Source organism: Armigeres subalbatus, chromosome 3, assembly GCF_024139115.2.
Source record: "Armigeres subalbatus isolate Guangzhou_Male chromosome 3, GZ_Asu_2, whole genome shotgun sequence".
Classification (NCBI taxonomy): domain Eukaryota; kingdom Metazoa; phylum Arthropoda; class Insecta; order Diptera; family Culicidae; genus Armigeres; species Armigeres subalbatus.
In genome coordinates, this window is record NC_085141.1 from 147,761,554 (window position 1) to 147,788,156 (window position 26,603).

General features: G+C 46.1%; 1 protein-coding gene across 1 annotated transcript in view; it reads right to left on the reverse strand.

Annotated features, from left to right (window-relative positions):
• Positions 1-810: 810 nt before the first annotated feature.
• The window catches only part of LOC134228160 (beta-arrestin-2-like), a 50,260-nt gene continuing 24,467 nt past the window's right edge, over positions 811-26,603 (reverse strand). The window contains exons 3-4 of the mRNA XM_062709944.1: positions 6,332-6,470; positions 811-2,203 (exon numbers count right to left, since the gene is read on the reverse strand). Coding sequence (XP_062565928.1) covers positions 1,434-2,203; positions 6,332-6,470 — 909 coding nt within the window. The 3' untranslated portion in view covers positions 811-1,433. The remainder of the gene's footprint in view (positions 2,204-6,331; positions 6,471-26,603) is intronic.

A 26,603-nucleotide genomic window follows, 5' to 3' on the forward strand; every position in this document is an offset into this window, starting at 1 on the left:
GACAGAGCCCGCCTGGGAAGCAGTGTTACGATAGACGGGAATACCTTCGAGGTGGTCGAGGAATTCGTCTACCTCGGATCCTTGCTAACGGCTGATAACAATGTCAGTCGTGAAATTCGAAGGCGCATCATCTGTGGAAGTCGGGCCTACTACGGGCTCCAGAAGAAACTGCGGTCGAAAAAGATTCGCCACCGCACCAAATGTGTTATGTACAAGACGCTAATAAGACCGGTTGTCCTCTACGGAAATGAAACGAACGTCCTCTACGTGCTCTACGAACATGAAATGGACAATGATCGGAAAGACTTGCAAGCACTCGGAGTTTTCGAGAGACGGGTGCTTAGGACCATCTTTGGCGGTGTGCAAGAAGACGGTGTGTGGCGGCGAAGAATGAACCATGAGCTCGCCCAACTCTACGGCGAACCCAGTATCCAGAAGGTAGCTAAAGCCGGAAGGGTACGATGGGCAGGACATGTTGCAAGAATGCCGGACAGCAACCCTGCAAAGATGGTGTTCGCTTCCGATCCGGCAGGTACGAGACGGCGTGGAGCGCAGCGAGCGAGATGGGCAGACCAGGTGCAAAACGACTTGGCGAGCGTGGGGCGTATCCGAGGATGGAGAGATACGGCCTCGAACCGTGTATTGTGGCGTAAAATTGTTGATTCAGTGTTATCTGTTTAGATGTAAACTAAATAAATGAATGAAATATCACTCAAGACATTACGGTATGTGCGGAAATGGACTTTCTCATTTTTACTTACCCAACTAAGTTCATTAACGAAACAGACTTGCAGACACATATGAAAATTTTAATTCTTCTTTTACATCACAAATAGAGTGCGACTGTATATAAAAGTGATCATTTGTTTCCTTCTATATTATGACTATCAGTTTTTTTACAGTTCGTAAAAATAATACTTGGTAAAACTTACTTTACCGTTTAGTTTCCTTTTCTTGTATAAACATTCAACGCTATCCAGCAGGTTGAGAATCGGTAAAAGGTCAAAATTACAGATTATAGATCTAATCTTATGATTAACTTAGGGAAGGTGCATTACATACAACTGCTAAAAGGCTATTCATGAAACAGCTGCCGATCAACTAAAAGTTTTTATTTTTTGAAAGTTCAGTATCTCGTTGGAGTATATGTCCTCGTATGATTATTTAATGCAAATAATTAAACATTCTCCGCTTCGCAACAATGGCGCTACAGTATATGGATTGAAAAATACGAGAGGTTTTGCCAGAGTGTATTTCATTTTGAGATATTTCATTGATCTCAGATCGATCCTGGAGGTGCCATGGTCGCTATGATTCATGAGGTCTTCGACAGATTGTTATATGAGTGACAGCTCTTTTGATGGAAAATAGCTTCATGGATAGCCCTATAACAATATTTCACTACTTGGTAATCGTTCTTTGGTATGCTTAAATCAATTCTGCGTAAGGCCGTCGTCCGTTGCCAGAGGACAGTGGATCTGAGCCTCGACGCTAATCTCTTGCTGGCAGGCCAAACCCGATTCGTTGAGATTCGATTTGCTCGAGTCCGACTTGACCAGATTGCTGATATTAGCCGTGATTGTTTGAAAGTCTTCGGTGATCACATCGATTGTACTGTTGAGGTTATCGTTAAATTTAGAATTTTTAAAAAGTTCCCTCCGGTTGTTGGTTCCGTTATCCTTAACTGGTAATCGCGTCGGAGAGGCAGCTGATATTGACCGACCTGGCATTCGTTTGTTCTGATTGTTGAGTTCAGCAATTCTATTGATGCGATCGGTGGTATCGTGATCGTCATCAAACTCTGGAGTGCTATAATCTTTGGTTACCGGTGATCGTGGTACAATGTCCATACTACTACCGCCATTACTGGCGATGCAGCTGGATTTCCTGCTAAGCTCCCGGAGCTTCTTGAGACCGCTGAGGGTAGTCGGATTAGCGCTGGGATCGGAAATTTCCACATTGCCCAGGACGAACGGTAGCTTAAGTGAAACCTCTCCTCCCATACTGCTGAGTACTAGTTTAACCTTAACGTAATAGGACACATATATGGCGAAAACGTTCTTTTCCTCCGATGCGGAGAGCATTGATAGAATCCCGCGGGGCGCACTGGTTGCCAGCTTGGAGTTGTAGGCCGCTGCACTGGGATCGTTGAAGCTGCTACTGAATAGCGCACCCTCCACGGCAATCCAGTTTTTGGTTGTTCCTGGAATAGTACAGAGAATCGTATGTCTAATTAGTATTGGCAAATTTGATTACAAAAGCACATTGCAAAACCAACTTGTGAATATTCTAATTTTAACTGCAGTACATATTACATATTACATATTACATATTTTCAAATATCAATCATCATGATTGATTACATATTTTGATCTCATTTTGCTGTAGATTTCTAAATTGTATGATCTGACTGGGCTGATGGGTTGACATCAAGGAAGGAGCGCCCAACAGAGCTCTGGTCCCTACAAGTCCCTATCTCACGCTTCCACGGGTCGTCCGATGACAAACGACCGCCAGCTAAGGGTTGTGTACTTAGCTGGTAGTGCAGCCTGGGTACTGTTGTCCTTCTGACATCAGCTAGAGTGAGAAGGTACGCCTCGAGTGTCTGTTCACCAGGAGGTGCGGCTCAAACAGCGTCTGCCTGTTACCCAGCGGTTGATCAACGAAATGCTGTATCGCGTCAGGTATACCTAAGGTGGCAGCCCCACCAGCGCGATGTAGGTAACGCGACCCCGGTAAGGTAGCTTATTGAAGCCTCTCAAATACCACGAAAAATGGAGATAGAAGAAAAAGAGAACGTTATTTTTGGCAACCGACCCGGCAACGCAATAAGGATAATGATTGGAAACTCGGTACCTGGAATGTCAGGACCCTAAATGAACCTGGACGAGTGAGCCTTCTGGCTCGTGAACTGCAGAAGGTTGGAGTAAACGTGGCCGCTATTCAAGAAGTCTGATGGCCTAGATCCGGAGAACGTGAATTTAAAGCCGTGGACCCCACGACCAACACTGCATTCAAGTACAACATCTATCACAGCGGCGGCGGAAAAGCAGAGCAAGAAGTTGGTTTCGTAGTGATGGGCAAGCAGATGAAGCGAGTGATGCGGCGGAAACCCATTAGCGAACGAATCTGTGTGTTGAGGATACGGGGCAAATTCTTCAATTACAGCCTAATCAACGTTTACGCACCGACAAACGATAAATCCGACGACGTGAAGGACACGTTTTATGAATGTCTTGATAAAGCCTATGGAGAATGCTCAAAGCATGACGTGAAAATTGTTATCGGAGACGCTAACGCTCAGGTTGGTAGAGAGGACTTTTTCCGTCCCATAATCGGTAGGGAGAGCCTTCACTCCGCTACCAACGACAACGGCCTACGGCTAGTAAACTTCGCTGCTCCCAGAGGGATGGCCATGGGGGCAGCAGGGACCATGTCCAAGGGCTTGACGACCCCTCCCCAGCAGTCTGTGAGTCAGGGGGTTCTGCCTAGGAGGTGGTGGGGTTAACAGGGGGCGCTGTTAATTCCCTCCCAAAAACCACATATCCGCAAGCAAACCCTATCAAGCGACCGTGTGCCGCTTAAAGCATACAAGCCCCTAACCCCGAATCCCAAGGTGTCAGGCGACCCATGCCGAAGGTCACAGTTGTCAAATTTACCGAAATTTCGGTAAGTTGTCTTTGCTGACTTTTCGGTAGTACGTTACCGAAAAACTGTAATTTTACTAAACACGTGGCAGGATTTGATTTTCATTTTTCTTGTTTTATTGCAGAAAACAGAAGAAAACACAATTGGTTATTAAATACATATTTTTATTCACAGCAATATGGTATGCATTTTCTTTCAATTAACAATTGAGTATATCTATTGAAAGATTCGGAAAGAACAGTAAACACGTTTTCCTTTGCATGAGTATTGCGAGCGGCGACATAGAACATTTACTTTTTGCATGTTAGTCTTGAAGGAAATCGTAAGTATAATTTCATCGTCCGTTCCATACGTCTGTGATGAATTACACAATAGAAAAGCATCATGCCGGTGGTCATCAGGAAGCCGGCTGAAAAAGCATGAAGATCACCGGCAACGGAAGCGTCAACTTGTTGATACGAACTGTAAAAGAACAATGTACAATATAAGGGTAATGGTATATTTTTATTCACTTCATTACATTTACCTTTCTATTGTAAGCAAGGTGAAATTAAAATATACGATAAAGGTAAAAACACGGTGTATCAATTCCACACTTTCAATTCTTCGGCTTCCAAACTGCGAAAAATGGTAGATGTCAGACTGGAGTGCGCCAATTACCGAGGAATAACCCTCCTTAATTTGGCGTACAAAATTATGTCCCGTATTCTGTCCGCTTGAAGGGTCCTTCGTCGGACTCTTCGAGACCGCTTGAAGAGTCCTTCGTCGGCGAATACCAAGCAGGTTTTCGTGAGGGCCGATCAACGACGGATCAAATGTTTACCCTGAGACAGATCCTATATAAATTCCGGGAGTACAACTTGCAGACACATCATCTGTTTATTGATTTCATGGCGGCGTACGATTCAGTGAAACGGAATGAATTATGGCAAATTATGATTGAACATGGTTTTCCGGCGAAACTGATGCGGCTGATTCGTATAACGTTGGACGGATCGAAATCAAGTGTAAGGGTTGCGGATGAAATATCGACGTCATTTGTTACCCTAGATGGATTAAAGCAGGGTGATGCACTCTCGAATCTACTGTTCAATATAGCGCTCGAGGGAGCGATTAGGAGAGCTGGTGTGCAAAGAAGCGGTACCATTATCACAAAACCGTATATGCTCCTGGGATTTGCGGACGATATCGATATTATCGGGATTGATCGCCGTGCCGTGGAAGAGGCTTTTGTGCCTTTTAAGACGGAGACAGCGAGGATTGGACTCACGATCAATTCCAGCAAAACGAAGTATATGGTCGCTGGCAATCAACGTGGGTTCATTAGTGGTGGTGTTAGCGAAATGGTGCTTGATGGTGAAAAGTTTGAAGTGATAGAAGAATTTGTGTATCTTGGAACATTAGTGACGTGCGATAATGATGTTACCCGCGAGGTGAAAGGCGTTTTGCAGCTGCAAATAGGGCTTATTACGGACTTCGTAACCAGCTTAAGTCCCGTAGTCTGCAAACGAAAACAAAACTCGCGCTGTATACTACTCTGATTCTTCCGGTGGCTTTATACGGCCATGAAACATGGACCTCAAAGGAGGCTGATCGGAGAGCTTTCGAAATTTTTGAGCTTAAGGTGCTGCGAACAATACTCGGCGGTAAACAGGAGAACGGTATCTGGCGGCGCCGCATGAATCACGATTTGTACCAGGTGTATAAAGGGCTGGATATTATTAAGCTTATTCAACACGGCAGACTACGGTGGGCTGGTCACATTGTTTGTATGCTGGAAGAACGTCAAGTGAAGATAATATTTAGTAGAGAACCCGGAAGAGACCGCAGGCTTCGTGGAAGGCCTATTTCTATTGGTGAGCTGTGCATATTTGTTGTTTTTCGGCCAATCGCGACTAGCAACTACGATGTGTACAGTCAATCAAGCTAAGCTAAGCTCAGCTACAAAGGCGTTAAGAAGACTGTACAGCGTTGGCTCTTCCTTGATCGAATGGTCCAAAATGGAAATCCATCGAGAAACGGTTGGGATATTAACGTTTAAAATCTATCATATTTATGCAATCGTAAAACACAGACTTAGTCGCACGTCAAAAGCATGCCAAGCTCCAATTGGAATGTAGAGCCGTTGAAGAAGATTAGAATGTCTTCCGTCGGAAGTACCATTTCCAGCTGTTGCGAGTAGTCTTGAATCAGCTTACCACCTGGTAGCCATCCAATGTTCCGCATTGTAGCCGCGGCGTTCATATATTATATGTCCATCCGTTCCCGATTCGTTGTATTTCGTGGGATTCTTCAAGCAAGTCAGTGCCAAACCGGAGTGCTAGAGAACTGTTTGGAATGTTTGAAGATCCAATCTAGATATGTGGACGTTAGAACATGTTTCTTGATCTTTTAGTAGACCATTATTGAAGGAAATAAAAATGAAACCCTTCATAGACAGTCTTGGACACTCGACGCAACATCAATTCTAAATGGTTGAAAACTAATTCCATCTCTTCGTTAGTCGATCAAACGCACCACACCGTCATCAACTGAAGAGTGCTGACTGCTGACATTTATTGCTCTCTGCTTTATAGGTTACCGTCCACTACCGACGGTAGTTCGCCAAACAATGTATGCAGGTATTTATGCAAACTGAAATAAAAAATCGCCGATCGTCCGACATCAACACGAAGAGACTCACCTCTAACCGGAAGCAGTGAATAGGACGCATGCAGGGTGTCTCCCGGACCGATGTGTTTACTGACGTCCACCTCGGCGACAATGTTTTTGAACTTCCCGTTGCTGAACATGCAGACGTCCACATGCTGCACGGCAACCAGCTGGGGGTGATAAAATGGAAATCGAGCGAGAAAAAACAACAAAAATGGTTAGTTTACACGCGGTGATGGTGCTTCGTGGAGTGATGTTGGATGCGACCGAATAGTATACGTCCCGTGATTTTTCTCCAAAAGAAATATTACAAACATTGTTATAAAATATGACTAGTTCTCGAACTTAAAAAATGTTTTGAAAATTCATTCTAAAAAAAATTGTTTATTGTAAAAAAATTCGAGAAGGGTGGACGAGTAATTTAAAAAATATATGTAATTGTATTACCTATACAATACCAAATATGTTAAAATAGTTCTGCATAAATAGAAACATTGAAAGTATCTCTGATGTACCTATAGTATTGTTTTCTTCATAGTATTTAAAAATACACAGAAAGCGTTTGAGCTATTGCTTTATGAAACTTTTTTGGAATAGGTATATACAAATATATATTATCTACGCATTCTCCATTATTAAGAATTCCATAATATAAGTTAATTGATGTATCGCAAAACTTAAACCTGGGTCAGGTAAAATTTTATAGTATTTAAAAATACGCATACGTATCTGTTTACTTATCATAATCATGTCAAAAATGGTTTGATGATTTTTCTCAATACTGCGCGAAACCGCCGATATATTTATCATAATTCTACTTTATGATGCACGTTCATTTTGCTTCCACTAACCATGGGTATTGCATGAGCCATGACTCACACTGGTGTCGGAAGTGAGTGAATTTACCGTAATTGGATTCAGTCCACTTGTACGAACCTAGTGGTCTTTCAACAATATTTTTAACACACTGTATGTTGTTAGAAGTGGACAGTACATATTAGCTTACAAACAACTAGAATGTGAACCATGGAATAACAATTTTCATGAGCCAGAGTTGATGAAAAAACTAGCCATAAACATTTGTTGTTATTTGCTTGTTAACTTATTTCTCCTATTATGATTATGTAGAATTTAAGTTTGTCCGAAACCGAAATCCGAAATTAATCAAACCATAGCCGTTCAGGAGTTTGCTCGTGAACTGCCATGCGCCTCCATAAGTAGCTTTTGCAAAAAAAAACACCACCCGTATCTGCACTGCAGTCGGATGACGTCGACCTGGAAGCACTTTCACTCTGTGTGCATTACAATGCAAATGAGAAGCTTTCAAAGCTGAGCCGCAGCTTGGTTTGGTTTCCTCGTCAGATATGGAAGCAGAATTGTATTCGACCGCATCTACGCTGCTGGCCGAGTCAAGTGTTAGTTTTTCCACGGCAGAGATTTTGTATTTCGTAATTAATGCAGGCTGGAATTATATTTTTATCCTCCTTTTCACTGACGTTCTGAAGTAAAAGCTCAAAGGTACGCTATTTCAGACTTCTTGTTGTCATACGTTTGATGCACGAATTCAGTTTTACTAAAGCTTCTTTTTGGTACACTGCCACTTATTTTCATCATGTTTTAAAATATTTACATTCTGGAACAAAAGTTCCTGTGTATCATATCATGCATAGGGGTTTGCTCAAATAATAAAAAACTTTGAAGTAGAAGCATAGAGAACAGAATGTGAATTCTTTAGAACTTTTGGGTACTTTCTTCTTACTAAAAAATGTATATTTTTAATACTTTTGCCAAATCAGTATCTTAATGATATTCATACAAAAAAGTTATACACTGCATTAGCCACATTCACTCGTTTATTTAGCTTATATTTAAACAGAGAACACTAAATCAATAATTCACCACAACTTATATCTTTCGTTAGCCTATAAACTTCTTTAGCTTTTCAGTATGAGAACATTATTTATCACACCAATCCTTTATAACCCCAAACCATACAATCTATGGCAAGCTCCAAGAATTTCGTGCACTGATAAAAAGTAAACATCAACGAAGAGAAATCAATCAACGCAGCTACGCCCTTATGATCCTGAGCGCGATTATTAAAAAAGAAGTTGCGGAATGTTACACTATGCTAAGTAAAAATAATTCTCATCAAAAGCAGGTTTGATTAGACGCCTCAAGCAATAATTTTTAAATTTGGAAATTTGTCTAGTGAGAATTTCAAAAGATTTTTCAATCTGCATGGCCATTGCTTGTAGCGTTATGATTCATTCGTTATATATAAAATAATTATTATGGTTACCGCTCAGACGCATTGTGTGGTTTTGTGGTCGGTAGCCTTTCCCCTTTCTATCCCAATGCTAGGTGATTTTATCAGCTCGAAAAAAAATGCGATGGTCATACAACCAGGATAGCTGTTGACAGCTTCAGAGCGTTTGTTGGTGTCAATCGACAGCACAAGCATAATAATTTGAACGCCAATGGCGCTGTTAGCCCATACAGTATTTGTGATCAACATAATTCAACCATAGTAACACTGATTTTACATAAAGGGCTCGGTCGGTACAGTAGAAGCATAAGTACTAGAACGCTAGTGGCGCTGTAGTCATTTAAATTAGTTTGCCAAATTATGCTTCAACCAGCTTCAATCGGCCATAATTTATGCATCATGTTGTAGTGCATATTTGATTTCATTACCAACATCGATTTGACACTTGTAGTACCGGTACTTTGGCTGTCAGGTCGAAGTAACCTAGATGTTAGTCACGCGAACAGGAACGACATTAACAATCTAATACTTTTGAATCAACTGTCGGTACCTTGAATGTCAAATTTATAGTTTTTGTCTAGGATCCTACACACTTAGTTTTTATTTCTGCAGCTCGGCAAAAATCCGCACAGCCGGGCGCCAGCAAAATAAAAAACTGACATTTCAGCAAAAATAACGTTTGTTAGCTGATTTTTGGCAAAATATATATTTTTTTATTTTTAAATATGATTTTCAGCAATTTTGACAGAAATCTCGGCAAAAAACATGTTTGCTGGGGCACGGCTGTGCAAATTTCGGTAAAAGTTCAACATTTTGCTGAGATCCCGGTAAAAAAATTAAGTGTGTAGATTTTTGCTTGCTTTTTCTCAAGTATGAAAATTGGACTACTGGATGAAAAACATGGATATCTGACACATAAAGTACCATCTTGAACAAAACATGTTGATCACAAGATTTGATACGCCGCAATCTAATACTTATGTATTGTACCGCTCATAATAATATGTTTTTGCCTTTCTCGTATACTAAGTATACGGTAAAGGCTATATGATCGCTCAAAAACAAACTTTTATAGAAGGCCCGGAGACCCATAGTGTTATATACCAATCGACTCAGTTCGACGAATTGAGGTGATGTCTGTGTGTGTGTGTGCGCACAAAACGACGCAAAAAATGTCACTCATTTTCGGGCACTTATCCTCAACCGCGCAACAAACTGCATTCGACGCAGAATCCTTTCCCATTGTTTCCTATTGAAAATTGGCCAGGTCGAACTATGGGATTGGAAGTTATGGCCAAAATACAAAGTTATACGTAAAAATCGCGTTAAAAATGTCACTCATTTTTCGGGCACTTATCCTCAACCGATTTGCTCGCAACAAATTGCATTCAACGCAGAATCCTTTCCCATTGTTTCCTATTGAAAATTGGCCAGGTCGAACTATGGGATTGGAAGTTATGGCCAAAATACAAATTTATACGTAAAAATCGCGTAAAAAATGTCACTCATTTTTCGGGCACTTATCCTCCACCGATTTGCTCGCAACAAATTGCATTCGACGCAGAATCCTTTCCCATTGTTTCCTATTGAAAATTAGCCACATCAGACTATGGGATCAGAAGTAATGGCCAACATACAAATTTATACGTAAAAATTGCGTAAAAAATGTCACTCATTTTTCGGGTTCTTATCCTTAACCGATTTGCTCGCAACAGATTGCATTCGACGCAGAATCTTTTCCCATTGTTTCCTATTGAAAATTGGCCAGGTCGGACTATGGGATAGGAAGTTATGGCCAAAATACAAATTTATACGTAAAATCGCGTAAAAATGTCACTCATTTTTCGGGGACTTATCCTCAACCGATTTGCTCGCAACAAATTGCAAATTGAATCCTTTCCCATTGCTTCCTATTGAAAATTGGCCAGGTCGAACTATGGAATTGGAAATTATGGCCAAAATACAAATTTATACGTAAAAATCGCGTAAAAAATGTCACTCATTTTTCGGGCACTTATCCTCAACCGATTTGCTCGCAACAGATTGCATTCGACGCAGAATCCTTTCCCATTGTTTCCTATTGAAAATTGGCCAGGTCGGACTATGGGATCGGAAGTTATGGCCAAAATACAAATTTATACGGAAAAATCGCGTAACAAATGTCACTCATTTTTCGGGCACTTATCCTTAACTGATTTGCTCGCAAACAAATTGCATTCGACGCAAAATCCTTTCCCATTGCTTCCTATTGAAAATTGGCCAGGTCGGACTATGGGATCGGAAGTTATGGCCAAACCACCTTTTGCCTTTCTCGTATACTAAGTATACGGTAAAGGCTATATGATCGCTCCAAAACAAACTTTTATAGAAGGCCCGGAGACCCATAGTGTTATACCAATCGACTCAGTTCGACGAATTGAGGTGATGTCTGTGTATGTGTGTGCGTGTTTTTTTTTTTTTTGCAAGGGTTAAAGGCCATCAAAATCTGCGCGACAGACACCTCGAGCATCCACACTATGCTCGAAGGCGAACAGGGATGGGCTCCTCCCGACCTGCTAAAATGTGCCTCCCGGATAAACCGGGTCCCTTATCCTCCTTGCCTCGATCCCCCCGGGACGACTGGAGGCTGCGACTACTTCGGGGGGGGCTGTGCTCATGCACTTCTTCTAAAATTCCGGCCCCTAGCTTAGGCTAGTTCGCCGACTGGCTTGCTGAGATCCACTGCTACGTCTCGATCCCTCGGCGGTTGTGCCGCAAACTTCCTCACTCGAATCCTCCTGACTTCCCCCGGCGTCGAGGGTGGTCCACCAGTTCCGGTGAAGGAAACTTCCGCACTGATGGTGCCCCGACTACCGGCGGCTATCGCAGGGGACGCTTTCGCGCATTGCGCCGAATTCGTCTTCGGGTTGCAGAGGTGGTCCGACAGTTCCGGTGGTGGATAACGTCCGCACTGGCGGTGCCATACATACCCGAAGCACTTCCTTCTTCTTTCTTCTTTCTTCAGCAGGTTGACGGTTCGAGTGCCGAGGTCGGTCCGACGATTCCGGTTGGCCGAAGAAATCCGGTTCGCTGGCGCCCCGACGACTCGAGACCCAACACTGCTCACTGTGCTGGATTTTGCTCCAAACCGACGCTTACTTGCTGGTCCCTTCTCCATCGACGCTGCAGCTCTGACATTATTTGTGTCACGACTCTGGTTACCGCATGCCACGTACCTTCATCGCGACACATTCGCTCTGCGATGTTGTCCGCCCTTATGGCAGGCATTCTCCTACGTGCCTCCGCACACCTCGGGCAATCGAATACCACGTGCTCTGAAGTGCTCCTCTCCGTTGATACATGCCAGGCAGAATGGCGATGACGCATGGCTACACCGGTGCAGATATTGGCGGAAGCGGCCGTGTCCGGATAGGAACTGAGTTAGGTGAAAGTTCACCTCACCATGCTCCCTCTTCACCCACGTCGACACCTAGGGTGTCGATGGGTCCACTTTCCATTATCCGCATTGTCCCACTCCTGTTGCCACTTCACCATAGAGGCCAGTCTCACCGCCTTCCTCACATTTCTGGTATCCCTCCGTTGGTAGCACTCGATATCCTCTGCTATAGTTATACAGATTGGAATCATCCCTGCGATAACGCAAACTGCTTCCGACGAAATGGTTCGGTATGCACTTGCGACTCGAGTGGCCATTAGACGAAACACGCTATAAAGCTTACTCCGGTTACGTTTCGTCTTGAGCGCAGCTCCCAGGCTGGAACTCCGTACCTTAGTATCGAGGATGATACTGACGCAAGAAGACGCCTACTGCTGCCTTTCGGACCGCCGACGTTCGGCATGATCCTTGCTAACGCACTGATCATTTGAGCCGCCTTTTCACAGGAATAGTCCACGTGGGTGTTGAAGTTCAACCGGTCATCAATCATCACACCTAGATGTCTCAGAGTCCGCACCGACGGGATGTCGTGCCCTCAATGGTAATCTGCATCCGCTGGATTACTTTGCAGTTGCTGACCAGCATCACTTCCGTTTTGTGATGAGCCAGCTGCAGCTTGACTCCATTCATCCAGGTTTCTACTGCGTCGGTCGCTTCCGCCACCAGCATTTCCACCTCCTCCAGTGACTCACCGGTTATCGTTAGGACGACATCATCCGCGAATCCGTAAATCTTTACACCTTTGGGCAACTTCAGCATCAGCACCCCGTTGTACATCACATTCCATAACGTCGGGCCTAGTATGGACCCTTGTGGAACGCCCGCCGTAACCTTGATCGACTTCTGCCCCGAGTTCGTGTCGTAAACCAGAATCCGGTTCAGGAAGTAGCTCCTAAGGATCTTACACAGGAAGTCGGGGATTCGCATTCCATGCAGCGCTGCGGCGATGGCCTCCCAGCTGGCACTATTGAACGCGTTTTGACGTCAATCGTCACTACCGCGCAGAACCGATTGCCGCTCCTCTTCTTCTTGGACGCCCTCTCTGCATCTTCAATGACTGTCCTGATTGCATCCACAGTCGATCTGCCTTTGCGGAATCCGAACTGTTTATCCGATAAGCCAGTCTCACCCTCCGTGAACTGTGTAAGCCTATTAAGGATAACCCTTTCCAGAAGCTTCCCCAGTGTGTCCAGCAGACATATGGGCCTATACGATGCTGGATTCCCCGGCGGTTTTCCTGGTTTCGGCAGCAGCACCAGTTTCTGGATCTTCCACGTGTCCGGAAAATTACCGTCTACTAAACACTTCTGCAGCACCATCCTGAACAGATCCGGGAACGCCAAAATCGCGGATTTTAGAGCCACATTTGGAATTCCATCCGGACCCGGAGCTTTTTTCAACTTCAAACCTTTCGCCACTGATAGTAGCTCGTCATTGGTGACTTGCATACCTGCAGCGGTTACTCGGTCTTCATCTTCGTACGGCGTACGCGGCCACGTCGTAGAACCATGCTGCGGGAAAAGACCGTCCACGATAATCTTCAGCTTGTCTGGACACATTTCGGCTGGCGTCGCTGGACCCCTGATCTTCTTTGTCACAACTCGATAAGCGTTACCCCAAGGATCAGCGTCAGCTTCCTGGCACAACTCCTTGAAGCAGTTAGACTTGCTGATTTGGATCGCCCGTTTGAATGCCGCTCTAGCTTCACGGAAAACTATCTTTCGCTCCTCTCTGACCATTTCAGACCGTGCCCTCTGAACGTGTCTCCTAGCTCTGAGACAGGCAGCGCGAAGGTTAGCAAGATTTTCGTTCCACCAGTAACTTGGCCGTCGGCTATTCGTTGGCTCCAATTTCCTCGGCATCGTCGCATCGCAAGCCCTCGCTAGCGTTTCCGTCAGTTGGTCTGCGTCAAGGTTTGTAGCGTCGCTGTTCACTCGAAGTGCTTCGATAAAAAGATCCTTATCGAAGTCCTTCGTCTTCCATCTTCGCCAACTAGACCTTGTCTCCCGTCGTACCGTCGGCGTTCGCGTTCCAACACTATATCGGATCGCCTGGTGATCGCTATGGGTATATTCTTCACAAACTCTCCAGTTCATGTTCCTCGCCATCGACGGACTGCAGAACGTGACATCGATGATGGACTCCTGCCATCTCTGCGGAATGTACTAACGGTACCTTCGTTGCACACTCTTACTTCCAGCTTAGCCCGCGCCTCCAGCAACCTGTAACCTCTGGCGTTAGTCAGTCTGCTTCCCCAATCCACTGCCCAAGCATTGAAATCGCCTCCGATGATCACTGGATTTCGGCCGATCAGCTTCTCCGTGAGTGAGTCCAGCATCCGGTTATACTGCTCCAAAGTCCACCTTGGGGTGCGTAACAGCTACACACAAAGATCCCGTTAATTTTGGCGATTACGAAACCCTCGCTTGAACTGTCTACCACCTCTTGGATAGGAAATCTGCCCATCACTTGGATAGCCGCAATCCCCGTAGCATCCGCCACCCAGTTGCCGTTGTCAGAAGGAATCCGGTACGGCTCAGCAATAATTGCCACGTCGCACATTGCTTCTGTTGTCGACTGCCACAACAGCTGCTGTGCGGTGTCGCAATGGTTGAGATTCAACTGGATGATCTCCATTAATCTCGGCCCGCCATCGCCTTCTTGTAGGCAGGGCATTGAAAGCCACCCGTCATGTGGTCGTTTCCATCCTCCGGTTTGCAGAGCAGGCATCTTGGTTGCTTCGTGCAGTCCCTAGCAACGTGTCCTTCTCCACCACATTTCCTACAAAGACCGGATCTGTCTGGGCCACTGCAGTTTCGCGCCTGGTGTCCAAATGCCATACATTTGAAGCATCGCTCCATCTGTTTGGTGATTCGAGGGTGAGTCTCAACGGACACATAGACCATCCGACCTTCACCTTGGCCACCTCCACCATTTTGTTGGCGGCATCTACCGGTAGTCGTATCGCTGCTATTTGTGTACCACCGTACGCTTTCCTCAACCGAATGGTCATCTGAACTTCGCCCAGCATGCATTGTGAGATCAGTGCATCCCTCAGTTCGTCTATCGTGGTGATCTCGTCCAGGTCTCTGCATTCGACCACGGCCTCCTGCGTTAAAGCCCTTACGTTTCCTTCACTACCTAAGGAATTGGCAATGAGCTCCCGGAAGGCCGAGCTCTTGCCCTTCTGAGTACGCCTAGTCCTCACCACTTTTTCACCCAAGTCCTTGAGCACCGGGTCTTCTCTCACCTTCCGTAATATCGCTGCGTATGTCGTCTTGTCGCTCACTTCGACTATCAAGGCGTCCCCCTTGACCCGCTCACGAGAAGAGCGATGTTTTTCTTTCTTCTTCTGCTCCTTCTTCTTTTCCACGTACTCCTTCTGCTTCTTTCTCTTCTCTCGCTGACTTTCCACGGTTTGCCAATCACCGTTCTTGACGCCTTCCTTCAGTACGCTAGCACTATCTTGCACGTTCCGCTGCTTCTTCGGGATTTCCTGCTCTCCTGGAGAGTCCCTGCTTCGCTTCTCCGTGCGAGTATTTCGGGAGCTCATTGGTGTTTGCAGTGCCTCGACTGTTGTATGCTCCGCTGCATCTTTCAGTGCTTTTTCAGCTGCTTCCGCTCTTCTTTTGAGCGCGTTCTGTTCGTGCTCAGCAGATTTAACGGCGGACTTGATGCTCGTCACTAGAAGCTTGATCTTCGTGTGAACATTGTGCTTGTCCTTCACGAAGTCATAGAGCTCGTTGACTCGCTTCCGCACCTCCATCAGGTTGGACCTCCCAAATTGTAGATCCTCCTGAATAGCACTACTTTCCGATTTTGGGGTGGACACCCTATTTCCGGATCCTAGCTCCTGTTGGCCTGCCTGGTTCTCAGCAGCCTTGGCCATACTGCTGGTACTTGCTACTGCTGCCTGCGCCATCACTGGAGATCGCTGCAGCCTCCCACTCTTTGCGAAAACATTCGCACCGCCTGCTCCTTCGTTGATTGTAGAATTTGTTCCATGTACAAAGGGTCCCCCCTCCGGGCCGTTATCTCTTCCTGTTGTAGATAGTCGCCTCTTGTGATCCCATGGGTGCCTTTGTAACAGTGAGGTCCATGCAAGGGTTGACTCCGGTGCCTTATAACACCGTGTTCAGAGCCGGATCGGCGTAAATCAGCAATGGTGCATCTGAACCTACTACCCACCGGTATAGGTGACAAGTGTTGAGCGTTACCGGAGGCCTGCCAGGTTGTTTACCGGGACGGAGGCAGACGAACCATTAGCCTGCTTGCCATTTCAAAACGATGTCACTCTTTTTTACTCAGGAAACAGAATAGCTCGACTGTCAGCCCATATACGCCTAATCCTATCCAAAAACCGAGAATCGTCCAATGTCGTTTGCCGTGACCAGTATACCATAATCAGGATCTTACTGGCATCAATCCTGATGTGCCGGTTGGCACACCTGTTGGGCTTGTGTGCTTTGAGCGGCGCACGGTCGCTGTGATAGGGCCTGCTTGCAAACACATGCAGCTTTTTATAGAGGATCAACAGAGCCCACTGTCAAACCCCACCACGTTCTAGACAGGCCTCCTAACTCGCAGTGGCCATGGGGAGGGGTCGTCAAGCCCTTGGACAAAGTCCCTGCTGCCCCTGTGTGTGTGTGTGTGTGTGTGTGTGTGTGTGTGTGTGTGTGTGTGTGTGTGTGTGTGTGTGTGTGTGTGTGTGTGTGTGTGTGTGTGTGTGTGTGTGTGTGTGTGTGTGTGTGTGTGTGTGTGTGTGCACAAAACGACGCAAAAAATGTCACTCATTTTTCGGGCACTTATCCTCAACCGATTTGCTCGCAACAAACTGCATTCGACGCAGAATCCTTTCCCATTGTTTCCTATTGAAAATTGGCCAGGTCGAACTATGGGATTGGAAGTTATGGCCAAAATACAAAGTTATACGTAAAAATCGCGTTAAAAATGTCACTCATTTTTCGGGCACTTATCCTCAACCGATTTGCTCGCAACAAATTGCATTCGACGCAGAATCCTTTCCCATTGTTTCCTATTGAAAATTGGCCAGGTCAAACTATGGGATTGGAAGTTATGGCCAAAATACAAATTTATACGTAAAAATCGCGTAAAAAATGTCACTCATTTTTCGGGTACTTATCCTCAACCGATGGTTATGGCCAAAATACAAAGTTATACGTAAAAATCGCGTTAAAAATGTCACTCATTTTTCGGGCACTTATCCTCAACCGATTTGCTCGCAACAAAGTGCATTCGACGCAAAATCCTTTCCCATTGCTTCCTATTGAAAATTGGCCAGGTCGGACTATGGGATCGGAAGTTATGGCCAAACCACCTTTTTTAATATAAAAATCATAAAAAAATGTCACCTATTTTTCGGACACCTAGGGAGTGAGTGCTAGTAATGGACCCCTTAACGACTAAAATTTACTTCAGTTGCTCCGCTAGACCGAGCCTTTTGACAAATTGTAGTTCTGCTACACCAGATGACAAGCAACAGGTACCAGCATCTTGTTTCGTACATAAAACTAGCCAAAACATTCATTTTTACTAATAAAGAAAGCATTTTAAAATAATGTAGCTAGCGGGCCTATTATGGCCACCCCCGGGTCCATAATACGCAACGTCGGGTTTGTTTACATACGTATAATGGTCCCCCATTTGATTTATATGTTCCATTCCCACATGTTCCTGATGCCTATTATGGACCCCCCTTTGTGTGCTAGTAACGGACCCTTTGGCGTATGTGCATTTACAGATTAGTTAATTTAACTAAATTCCTACTGTTCGCCGCAACAGCCCCTCGTATTGAACAGCTCTAATGGTGATCGACGTGAGCCTCCATCCGTGGGCATGAGATCGCTTGACGGCGATAATGTGTCAAACTAAATGATTGGCAAAACGGAGGATCAACAACAAGACGGTGATAATTAAAAGTGAATCTAATTGAATTAGAAATCGTTGTAGCTTAAAATTATTATTATTATTTCAAGTAAAGTGAATTGAATCCTATATTAAACCTAGATTAAAACTTAAGAACTACTTACAGATTAAAATTTGAGCTAACAATCTACATTTGTTGTGAATAGTAAAAGTATAGTACGGAGACTGAAATGTAAGTAAAACCGAATTTGTAAACCAACCTATCCTAAAATAAATGCTCTTTTTAGCTTTAAGCTGATTACACCTAAATTTTGGGTCGTTGATCATAGCTGGAAGAACTCCAACCGATACTATCACAACATTTTCTTAAAGATTTCAACCGGAACATGAGGAATTCGTTGTCGAATGTGCGCCAAACCCGGTCGCAGACGAGGGCTCAGCAGGCGAATGCGAACCTCGCACCGGGTAACGACGACGAAAAGGCATCGAGTGAGGTTTCGGATGATTCTTTCGTCCCATCAATCGTAGATCGAAACGGAGGTGAGTTGTTCGATTGTGCTGGTTGCGATCGGCCGAATAACTCTGAGCTGTATATGGTTCAGTGTGATAACTGTGATCATTGGTACCATTTGACCTGTGCCGGTGTGAAAGCGGCTACGGTGCGCTCGAATAACTTCGTTTGTGCGGTGTGTACGTTAGCTAAATCTCGTCGAGCGCGTAGTCAGGCAAGCGGTATTTCGAGCACGTCGAGTGCCCGTCAGTCGAAAGTGGAACGTGAGCTACAACGTCTGGAAGAGGAACAGAAGTTGCTCGAGGATTTGACCCGTGAGCAGATTGAGAAGGAACGTGCTTTGAACGAGAGGGAACTTCGGGAAAAGCTAGAGCGAGGAAAGCAGTTTATCGCTCGCAAACATGAGCTGCTGAGCCGCCAGGATGAAGAAGGAACCAGTGTGCGTAGTTTGACGAGCAGTCAGAGGAGCGCAAAGCGGACCGAAGAGTGGGTAAGACGGACTGAAGCGGCTGCCCAGGCCATCGTGGAAGTACCTGAGTCTGCTTCTGCATCTATAAGCATCGATCAACCACTTGAAGCAAGTCTGCAAAATCCGCAGGCAGTGCATCCTTCTTCGACACCTCTGAAGACAGCGGCATCTGCGGTTCTACCATCCATCGGAGAAGATAGGGTTGGTGCGGGATCAGAGGTGAAGTCGATCCCGAGGACTGTGGCCAGCATCACTATCGATGAGGAATCCGAGCTTTCAGCTGATGGCGCCATCGGTGGAGAGGTGATTCAGCAGGATCAGGATAAGAACCTGGTGGGCTTGCCCCTAGTTGATCTGCAGCCGTTGACAGATATGCTGAATGTCGGTGAGGTTGTGCCAACCGGTGCAATTAGTAAAACGAGTCGAATTGGAACCCATTGCTACAAGCGGTGGAGCATCGAAACCGGTGAGCTCCGGAAACAAAATGCGCTACAATTGCAACGGCAAACGGAAGCGGAACACCGAGTTATTCGAGAGCTAGTGGAAAAGCATCGGGTGGACATCGACATAAGACGGAAACGTGAACTTGACCTGGTTAGTCGGATTAAAAATCTACAGTGGCAGCACGCTGAGGAGCTGAAACAAGCACGTGATTCGGCTCAGTGCTCAGCTTGCAAGGCAAGGCCATGGACGATTAGAACTGGAGGCCCAAGTGAAATCCCTGGAGAAGCTACTCGTCGAGGAGCATGAGCGAAGACGCACTTCGGAAGCAGATTTGCGGAATCGGCTGTCACTACGGAATAGGGAATGCGAGGCGCTGCAACTTCAGCTAGCAGAACTGGAGACTGAAATTCAGTGTCTGCGGGGCACCGCACAGCAGCTGCAATCCCAGTTAGAAGCAGCTCAGCAACGCGAGTACGAATCGGATCGCCAACGAAATGAAGCGGTCACAGAGTATTGGAACCTGCACGACGAAGTGCAACAGTTCGTCAGGCGTAATCAGGATCGGCCAGCGGATGAAGGTTCTCCTCCATTACCACCTCCGCCAGAGTCTTGGTTTGAAGCGGAAAATGCAAATAACGTTGAATATTCCAATCGCGTCGAGTCAGATCCTTGTTTTCCTCCTCCTCCAATTTCGGTAGATCCTGGTTTGGTTAGTGGTCAGCGGAATTACGTAGCACAAGCCGGAATATTGGGGGGTGGAATGACTGGTCCCAATTCCTCTGCAAGTATCCATCCACATATCCAACTACAGCCTCAAATATCGTCCTTTTTGAGCGGTTCTTTGGGTCCGACGCCACAACAGATCGCTGCTAGACAGGTGGTAACCAGGGAGCTCCCCACATTCTCCGGAGATCCGATCGATTGGCCCCTATTTATTAGCAGCTATCAGCATTCTACACAGGCTTGCGGGTACACCGACTCCGAAAACCTTTTGCGCTTGCAACGTAGCTTGAAAGGTAGCGCAAAGGATTCAGTCAGCAGTTTCTTGCTCCACCCGTCGACAGTACCACAAGTAATGTCTACACTGCAACAACTGTACGGTCGCCCGGAACAGATTGTGAACAACATGATCGCCAAGGTTCGGGCAACACCCCCTCCGAAACCCGACCGATTGGATACACTGGTTAGTTTTGGACTGATAGTTCAAAATCTCTGCGGTCACCTGAAAGCGGTCGGCTTAGAGAAACATCTGGCGAATCCTATACTTCTGCAAGAGCTCGTTGACAAGCTACCGGCGACGGTGAAGTTCAGCTGGGCCCTCTACCAGGAGCAAGTACAAGATGTGGATTTGAACGTGTTCAGCAGCTACATGGCGAGGATATCTTCGGCAGCAAGTGGCGTAACTCAGCTGTCCAATATTCCACAGAAATCTGGAAAAGATGAGAAAGGTCGCTTGAAGGAGAGATCGTTCGTAAACACGCACGTTTCCACGGATAAAGCGAAAGTGAGTCGCCAAGAAAATGCAGAAAAGGCGGGAGTCAGAGGTGGAAAGCCGAGAGAAAAGGATGCCGCACCGAGTAACACGAAGTCGTGCTCCGTTTGCAACGTCGACAGTCATCAAATCGACAATTGCTCGTCGTTCAAAGGACTCGATCTGGACGGCAGATGGAAAGCGGTAAAAGCAAACAAATTGTGCGCTCGTTGTCTCACTTCGCATGCGCGATGGCCGTGTAAGGGAGAAGTGTGCGGAATCAACGACTGCCCAAAACGACATCATCGACTACTTCACTTCGAGCCACCAATGTCATCGAAAACTACCAGTGCGGTGGTTACAGTTCATCGGCAGCTGTCGTCGTCTACGCTTTTTCGGATCCTCCCAGTAACCCTATTTGGGAAACAGGGACAGTTCAACACATTCGCATTCCTCGACGACGGGTCATCAGTAACACTCGTAGAGCGGTCCATTGCCGACGCACTCGGTGCAAGCGGAGAAGTGAAGAACTTGAACATCGAATGGACCGGAGGCATAAACAAGACGATTGCTGGAACAGAAGTCGTCACGATGGAGATTTCCGAGGCCGGTGGAAATAGGCGGTACAGGTTGTCCGAAGTCTACACCGTCGACAATCTCGGACTACCACAACAGACCACCGATTACGCAGAGCTCGCTAACCGATACGCGCATCTCAACAAGCTGCCGGTGAAGAGCTTCCGATGTGCTGTACCAGGAATCCTAATCGGTCAAAGCAATGTTCACCTACTCGCTACTCTAAGGCTGCGGGAAGGTGAATTGAACGAACCGATCGCAACGAAGACCAGGATCGGATGGGCAGTTTGTGGCAATGTGCGGAAACCACAAGCCAATACGGTGTACAAGCAGCTACACATACATGCTGAACCATCTGTAGTAGACCTCCACGAGTACGTCCGGCGCTTCTTCGACATCGAGAGCATGGGTGTAGCGGTGGTACCAGCCGTGAGAGGTGTTGAAGAACAACGTGCGAACAATATCTTGGAAACGACCACACGACGGTTGAACGACAAGAAGTACGAGACAGGTCTGCTCTGGAAGCACGATTACGTGGAGTTTCCAGATAGCCGGCCGATGGCAGAACGACGCTTCAAGTATCTCGAAAATCGTTTAGCCAAGAACCCACAGCTTTACGAAAGTGTGCGTCAACAAATGGCGGAATTCAAAGACAAAGGCTACATTCACGAAGCGACAGTGGAAGAAATGGAGGAGTTTGATCTGCGGCGTACATGGTTCCTGCCGATTGGAGTCGTCGTAAACGAGAAAAAACTGGAAAGGTTCGAGTTATCTGGGATGCAGCGGCGAAAGTAGAGGGCATCTCGTTGAATTCAATGCTGCTCAAAGGACCGGATCTTCTGACACCGTTACTGTCTGTGATGTTTCCGTATCGGGAGCGTCAAATCGCAGTGTCCGCAGATATTAAGGAGATGTTCCTACAAATCTCAATTCGGAAAGAGGACCGCAGTGCTCTACTGTTTCAGTACCGAGATTCCCCAGACCTACCGATGAGTACCATGGTATCGGATGTCGCAATATTCGGAGCAGCCTGCTCCCTGCGCACTCGCAGTTCATCAAGAACCTAAACGCTACAGAGCAGGAAGCAGAGTTTCCACGAGGTGCGGCCGCAGTGAAGAAGCGGCATTACGTGGACGATTACGTAAACAGTCACGATACAGCGGAAGAAGCGATCGAGGTGGCGAAGGAAGTGATCGAGGTGCACAAGCGAGCGGGATTCCATATCCGTAATTGGATGTCAAGTGATCGAAGCGTAGTCGAGAAGTTGGGTGAAGCGAACCAGAAGCCGTCAAAAGACATGTTATCGGAGAAGGACATCGGACTGGAGCGAGTGTTGGGAATGGCGTGGATACAGAGAGAGGATGTCTTCGTATTTTCACTGCAGTTTGGCGAGAAGGTGCGTATTCTGTTGGCAGACACCAAGATTCCCACGAAACGACAAATGCTCCGACTTGTCATGAGCATCTACGACCCTCTAGGTTTGGTAGCTTCGTTCGTGGTCCACGGGAAAATTATTATCCAAGATGTGTGGCGGACAAAAACAGATTGGGACAGCTTCATTCCTGAGGAAATCGCTAAGCGCTGGACTGAGTGGATAGTGTTGCTGAAGAAGATGGTCGAACTGCGCATTCCACGGTGTTATTTTCCTAGATACAACCCGGAAAGCTTTAAAACCCTGGAGCTACATGTTTTCGTAGACGCGAGCGAGCAGGCGTTTGCAGCGGTGGCATATTTCCGGATAATAGATCAAGGGAAGATCAGAGTAGCACTAGTCTCTTCGAAAACGAAGGTTGCACCGCTTCAAGGACTCTCGATACCTCGGCTAGAATTGATGGCTGCGGTGTTGGGAGCACGCCTACGGAAAACCATCGAGGAAAACCACACGTTGAAAATCCAAAAAACGTTCTTCTGGAGCGATTCGACGACAGTTTGCTCGTGGATCAAGTCGGAAACGCGTCGTTATCGGCAGTTCGTTGCCTTCAGAGTCGACGAAATATTGAGCAACTCGAGCATCGATGAATGGCAGTGGATTTCGACGAAGATCAACGTTGCGGATGAAGCCACCAAATGGGGAAAAGGTCCGTCATGCAATGTGGATAGTCGCTGGTTTCAAGGTCCCGAATTTCTCTACGGCAGCAAAGCAGGTTGGTCAATGATTCCTGAAGAAGATACGGATGAAAGTGACAAAGAGCTGCGGGAGGCATACGTCTTTAACCATCATATTAGACAACCGGTGATAGACACTTCAAGGTTTTCGCGATTTGAGAGGATGCTACGCTCGGTGGCATACGTTCACCATTTTGTGAATATCTTACGTGCTGCGAAAGACAGTAGATCGGCAGACATAGTTGGGGTGACGAGCGTAGAAATACAGATGGCAGAAAGAACGTTGTGGTTGGTTGCGCAGTCCGATGCCTTCCCGGAAGAGGTTGCGATCCTCAAACAGAACTTGGTGCGGAGCAAGAATCATCAGAAGCAAATCGAAACATCTAGCCAGCTGGTACAGCAGTCACCGTTTGCTGATGAATACGGAGTATTGCGGGTAGGCAGTAGAGCAGCAGAAGCACCAATACCCTACGATGCAAAGTACCCTATAATCTTGCCAAGAAACAATCGGATTACTGAGCTGTTGTTGGATTTCTACCATCGGAAATACGGCCATGCTAATGATGAAACCGTGGTCAACGAGGTGCGTCAGAAATTCCACGTGCCACGGCTACGAGTGCAAGTTCGACTGGCAAGGAAACGCTGTATGTGGTGCCGCGTGTACAAGTCAACACCGGTGTATCCGAAAATGGGACCGCTCCCGGCGGAGCGACTGCAACCAGCTGTACGCGCATTTACGTATGTGGGCGTAGACATTTTTGGACCGTATTTAGTGAAAGTCGGAAGGAGTGCGGTGAAACGATGGGTCTGCCTTTTCACCTGCCTTACGGTCAGAGCTATCCACCTTGAAGTTGTTGCCAGTTTATCAACCGATGCGTGCAAGAAGGCGATCAGAAGGTTCATCGCACGCCGAGGTTCTCCACGAGAAATTTTCTCTGACAACGGCACGAATTTTGTGGGAGCGAGTCGGGAGCTTCAGGAGGAGATCGGCAGGATTCACACCGAGCTGGGTAGCACCTTTACCAACGCCCAAACGCAATGGCGGTTCAACCCACCGGCAGCTCCTCACATGGGAGGGTGTTGGGAGAGGATGGTTCGCGCCGTGAAGTCTGCCCTAGGGAGCGTTCCTACTGTGCGGAAGTTGGACGATGAGTCGTTCGCTACGGTTTTAGCTGAGGCGGAAAGTATGGTGAACTCCAGACCACTTACGTTCATCCCGCTGGAAACGTCCGACCATGAGTCACTGACCCCGAATCACTTCTTACTGCTGAGTTCGAATGGCGTGCGGGAACCTGAGAAGTTTCCGATGGATGCAGGAATGGCGTTGAGAAGCAGTTGGAATATGGTGAAACACACGCTAGACAACTTCTGGCGCCGCTGGGTGCTGGAATATCTACCAACTATAATACGTCGGACGAAGTGGTTTCGGGATGTGAAGCCGATCGAGGTAGGTGATCTTGTACTCGTTGTTGACGAAAATGTGAGGAACCGGTGGATACGTGGACGTGTGATCCAGGCTAGTCCTGGGAAAGATGGCGTTCCGCGTCGAGCGGATGTGATGACATCAGGAGGAGTTTTGAAGAGACCTGTTACGAAGTTGGCTGTGCTGGACGTTGCAGGGTCTGGTGACGCTATGCCGGAAGTCAAAGCGACACGGGGGGGATGTTCGCCGCAACAGCCCCTCGTATTGAACAGCTCTAATGGTGATCGACGTGAGCCTCCATCCGTGGGCATGAGATCGCTTGACGGCGATAATGTGTCAAACTAAATGATTGGCAAAACGGAGGATCAACAACAAGACGGTGATAATTAAAAGTGAATCTAATTGAATTAGAAATCGTTGTAGCTTAAAATTATTATTATTATTTCAAGTAAAGTGAATTGAATCCTATATTAAACCTAGATTAAAACTTAAGAACTACTTACAGATTAAAATTTGAGCTTAACAATCTACATTTGTTGTGAATAGTAAAAGTATAGTACGGAGACTGAAATGTAAGTAAAACCGAATTTGTAAACCAACCTATCCTAAAAATAAATGCTCTTTTTTAGCTTTAAGCTGATTACACCTAAATTTTGGGTCGTTGATCATAGCTGGAAGAACTCCAACCGATACTATCACAACACCTACTACACAGGCCATAACAAATGTATGGAACTGCTGTCCCGTTACATGAGGCAACTTTATCCAACGGAAGCTTGCAGAAAATAGTCGATTCCAGCGTTTAATTTGGGATTTTGTTCAGGGTGTCCATTATACGCACGGGGTCCATTACTAGCACTCACTCCCTAACCTTGATCAATTCACACGCAACAATTTGCATTCGACGCAGATTCCTGTCCCATTTTTTTACTATTGAAAATTGGCCAGATCGAAATATGGGATCGGAAGTTATGGCCGAAACACCATTTTTGCCTTTGGTCTACAAAGTAATATGTAAAGTAAAGGCTATATGTTCGCTCCAAAACCAAACTTTTACCTGTAGACCCATAGTGTTAAATACCAAGCGACTCAGCTCGATGAACTGAGATGATGTCTCTGTGTGTGTATGTATGTGTGTGCGCGCACCAAAATTGCGAAAAGTTTAGCTCACTTTTTTGGTACTTATCCTCAACCGATTTACTTGCAACAAATTCCATTCGACGCGGGATCCTGTCGTATTGTTTTCTATTGAAAATTTAGAAGATCGGACAATGGGCACAAAAATTATGGCCAAAATGCTTTATGTTATAAAAAAGCGCGTAAAAAAGTCTAGCTCATTTTTAATGCACTTACCCTCAATCGATTTACTCATTTACTATTCTATTATTTTCTATTGAAAATTGGCCAGCTTGGACCAAGATGAATACACCACTAGGTGTTCCAATCTGCCAAATTCACGATTCAGCCATCTTGGATTTTGGTATGGGAGAGCCAGCCGGTTTGTTTATGTTTTGCACCAAAAATGAATTTTTCACACCCGCCTCCTTCTCGTCCATAAATTGGGCAGGTTGAAACACCTAGCTGTGTATTCATCTTGTCTTGGACTATTACCTTAGAAATTATGGCCAAAATACGTTTTGCCTTTCTTGTGCTACAAAGTTGTACCGAAAGGCTATAATTTCTCTCCGAAAACGAACTATCGGATGCTTCCA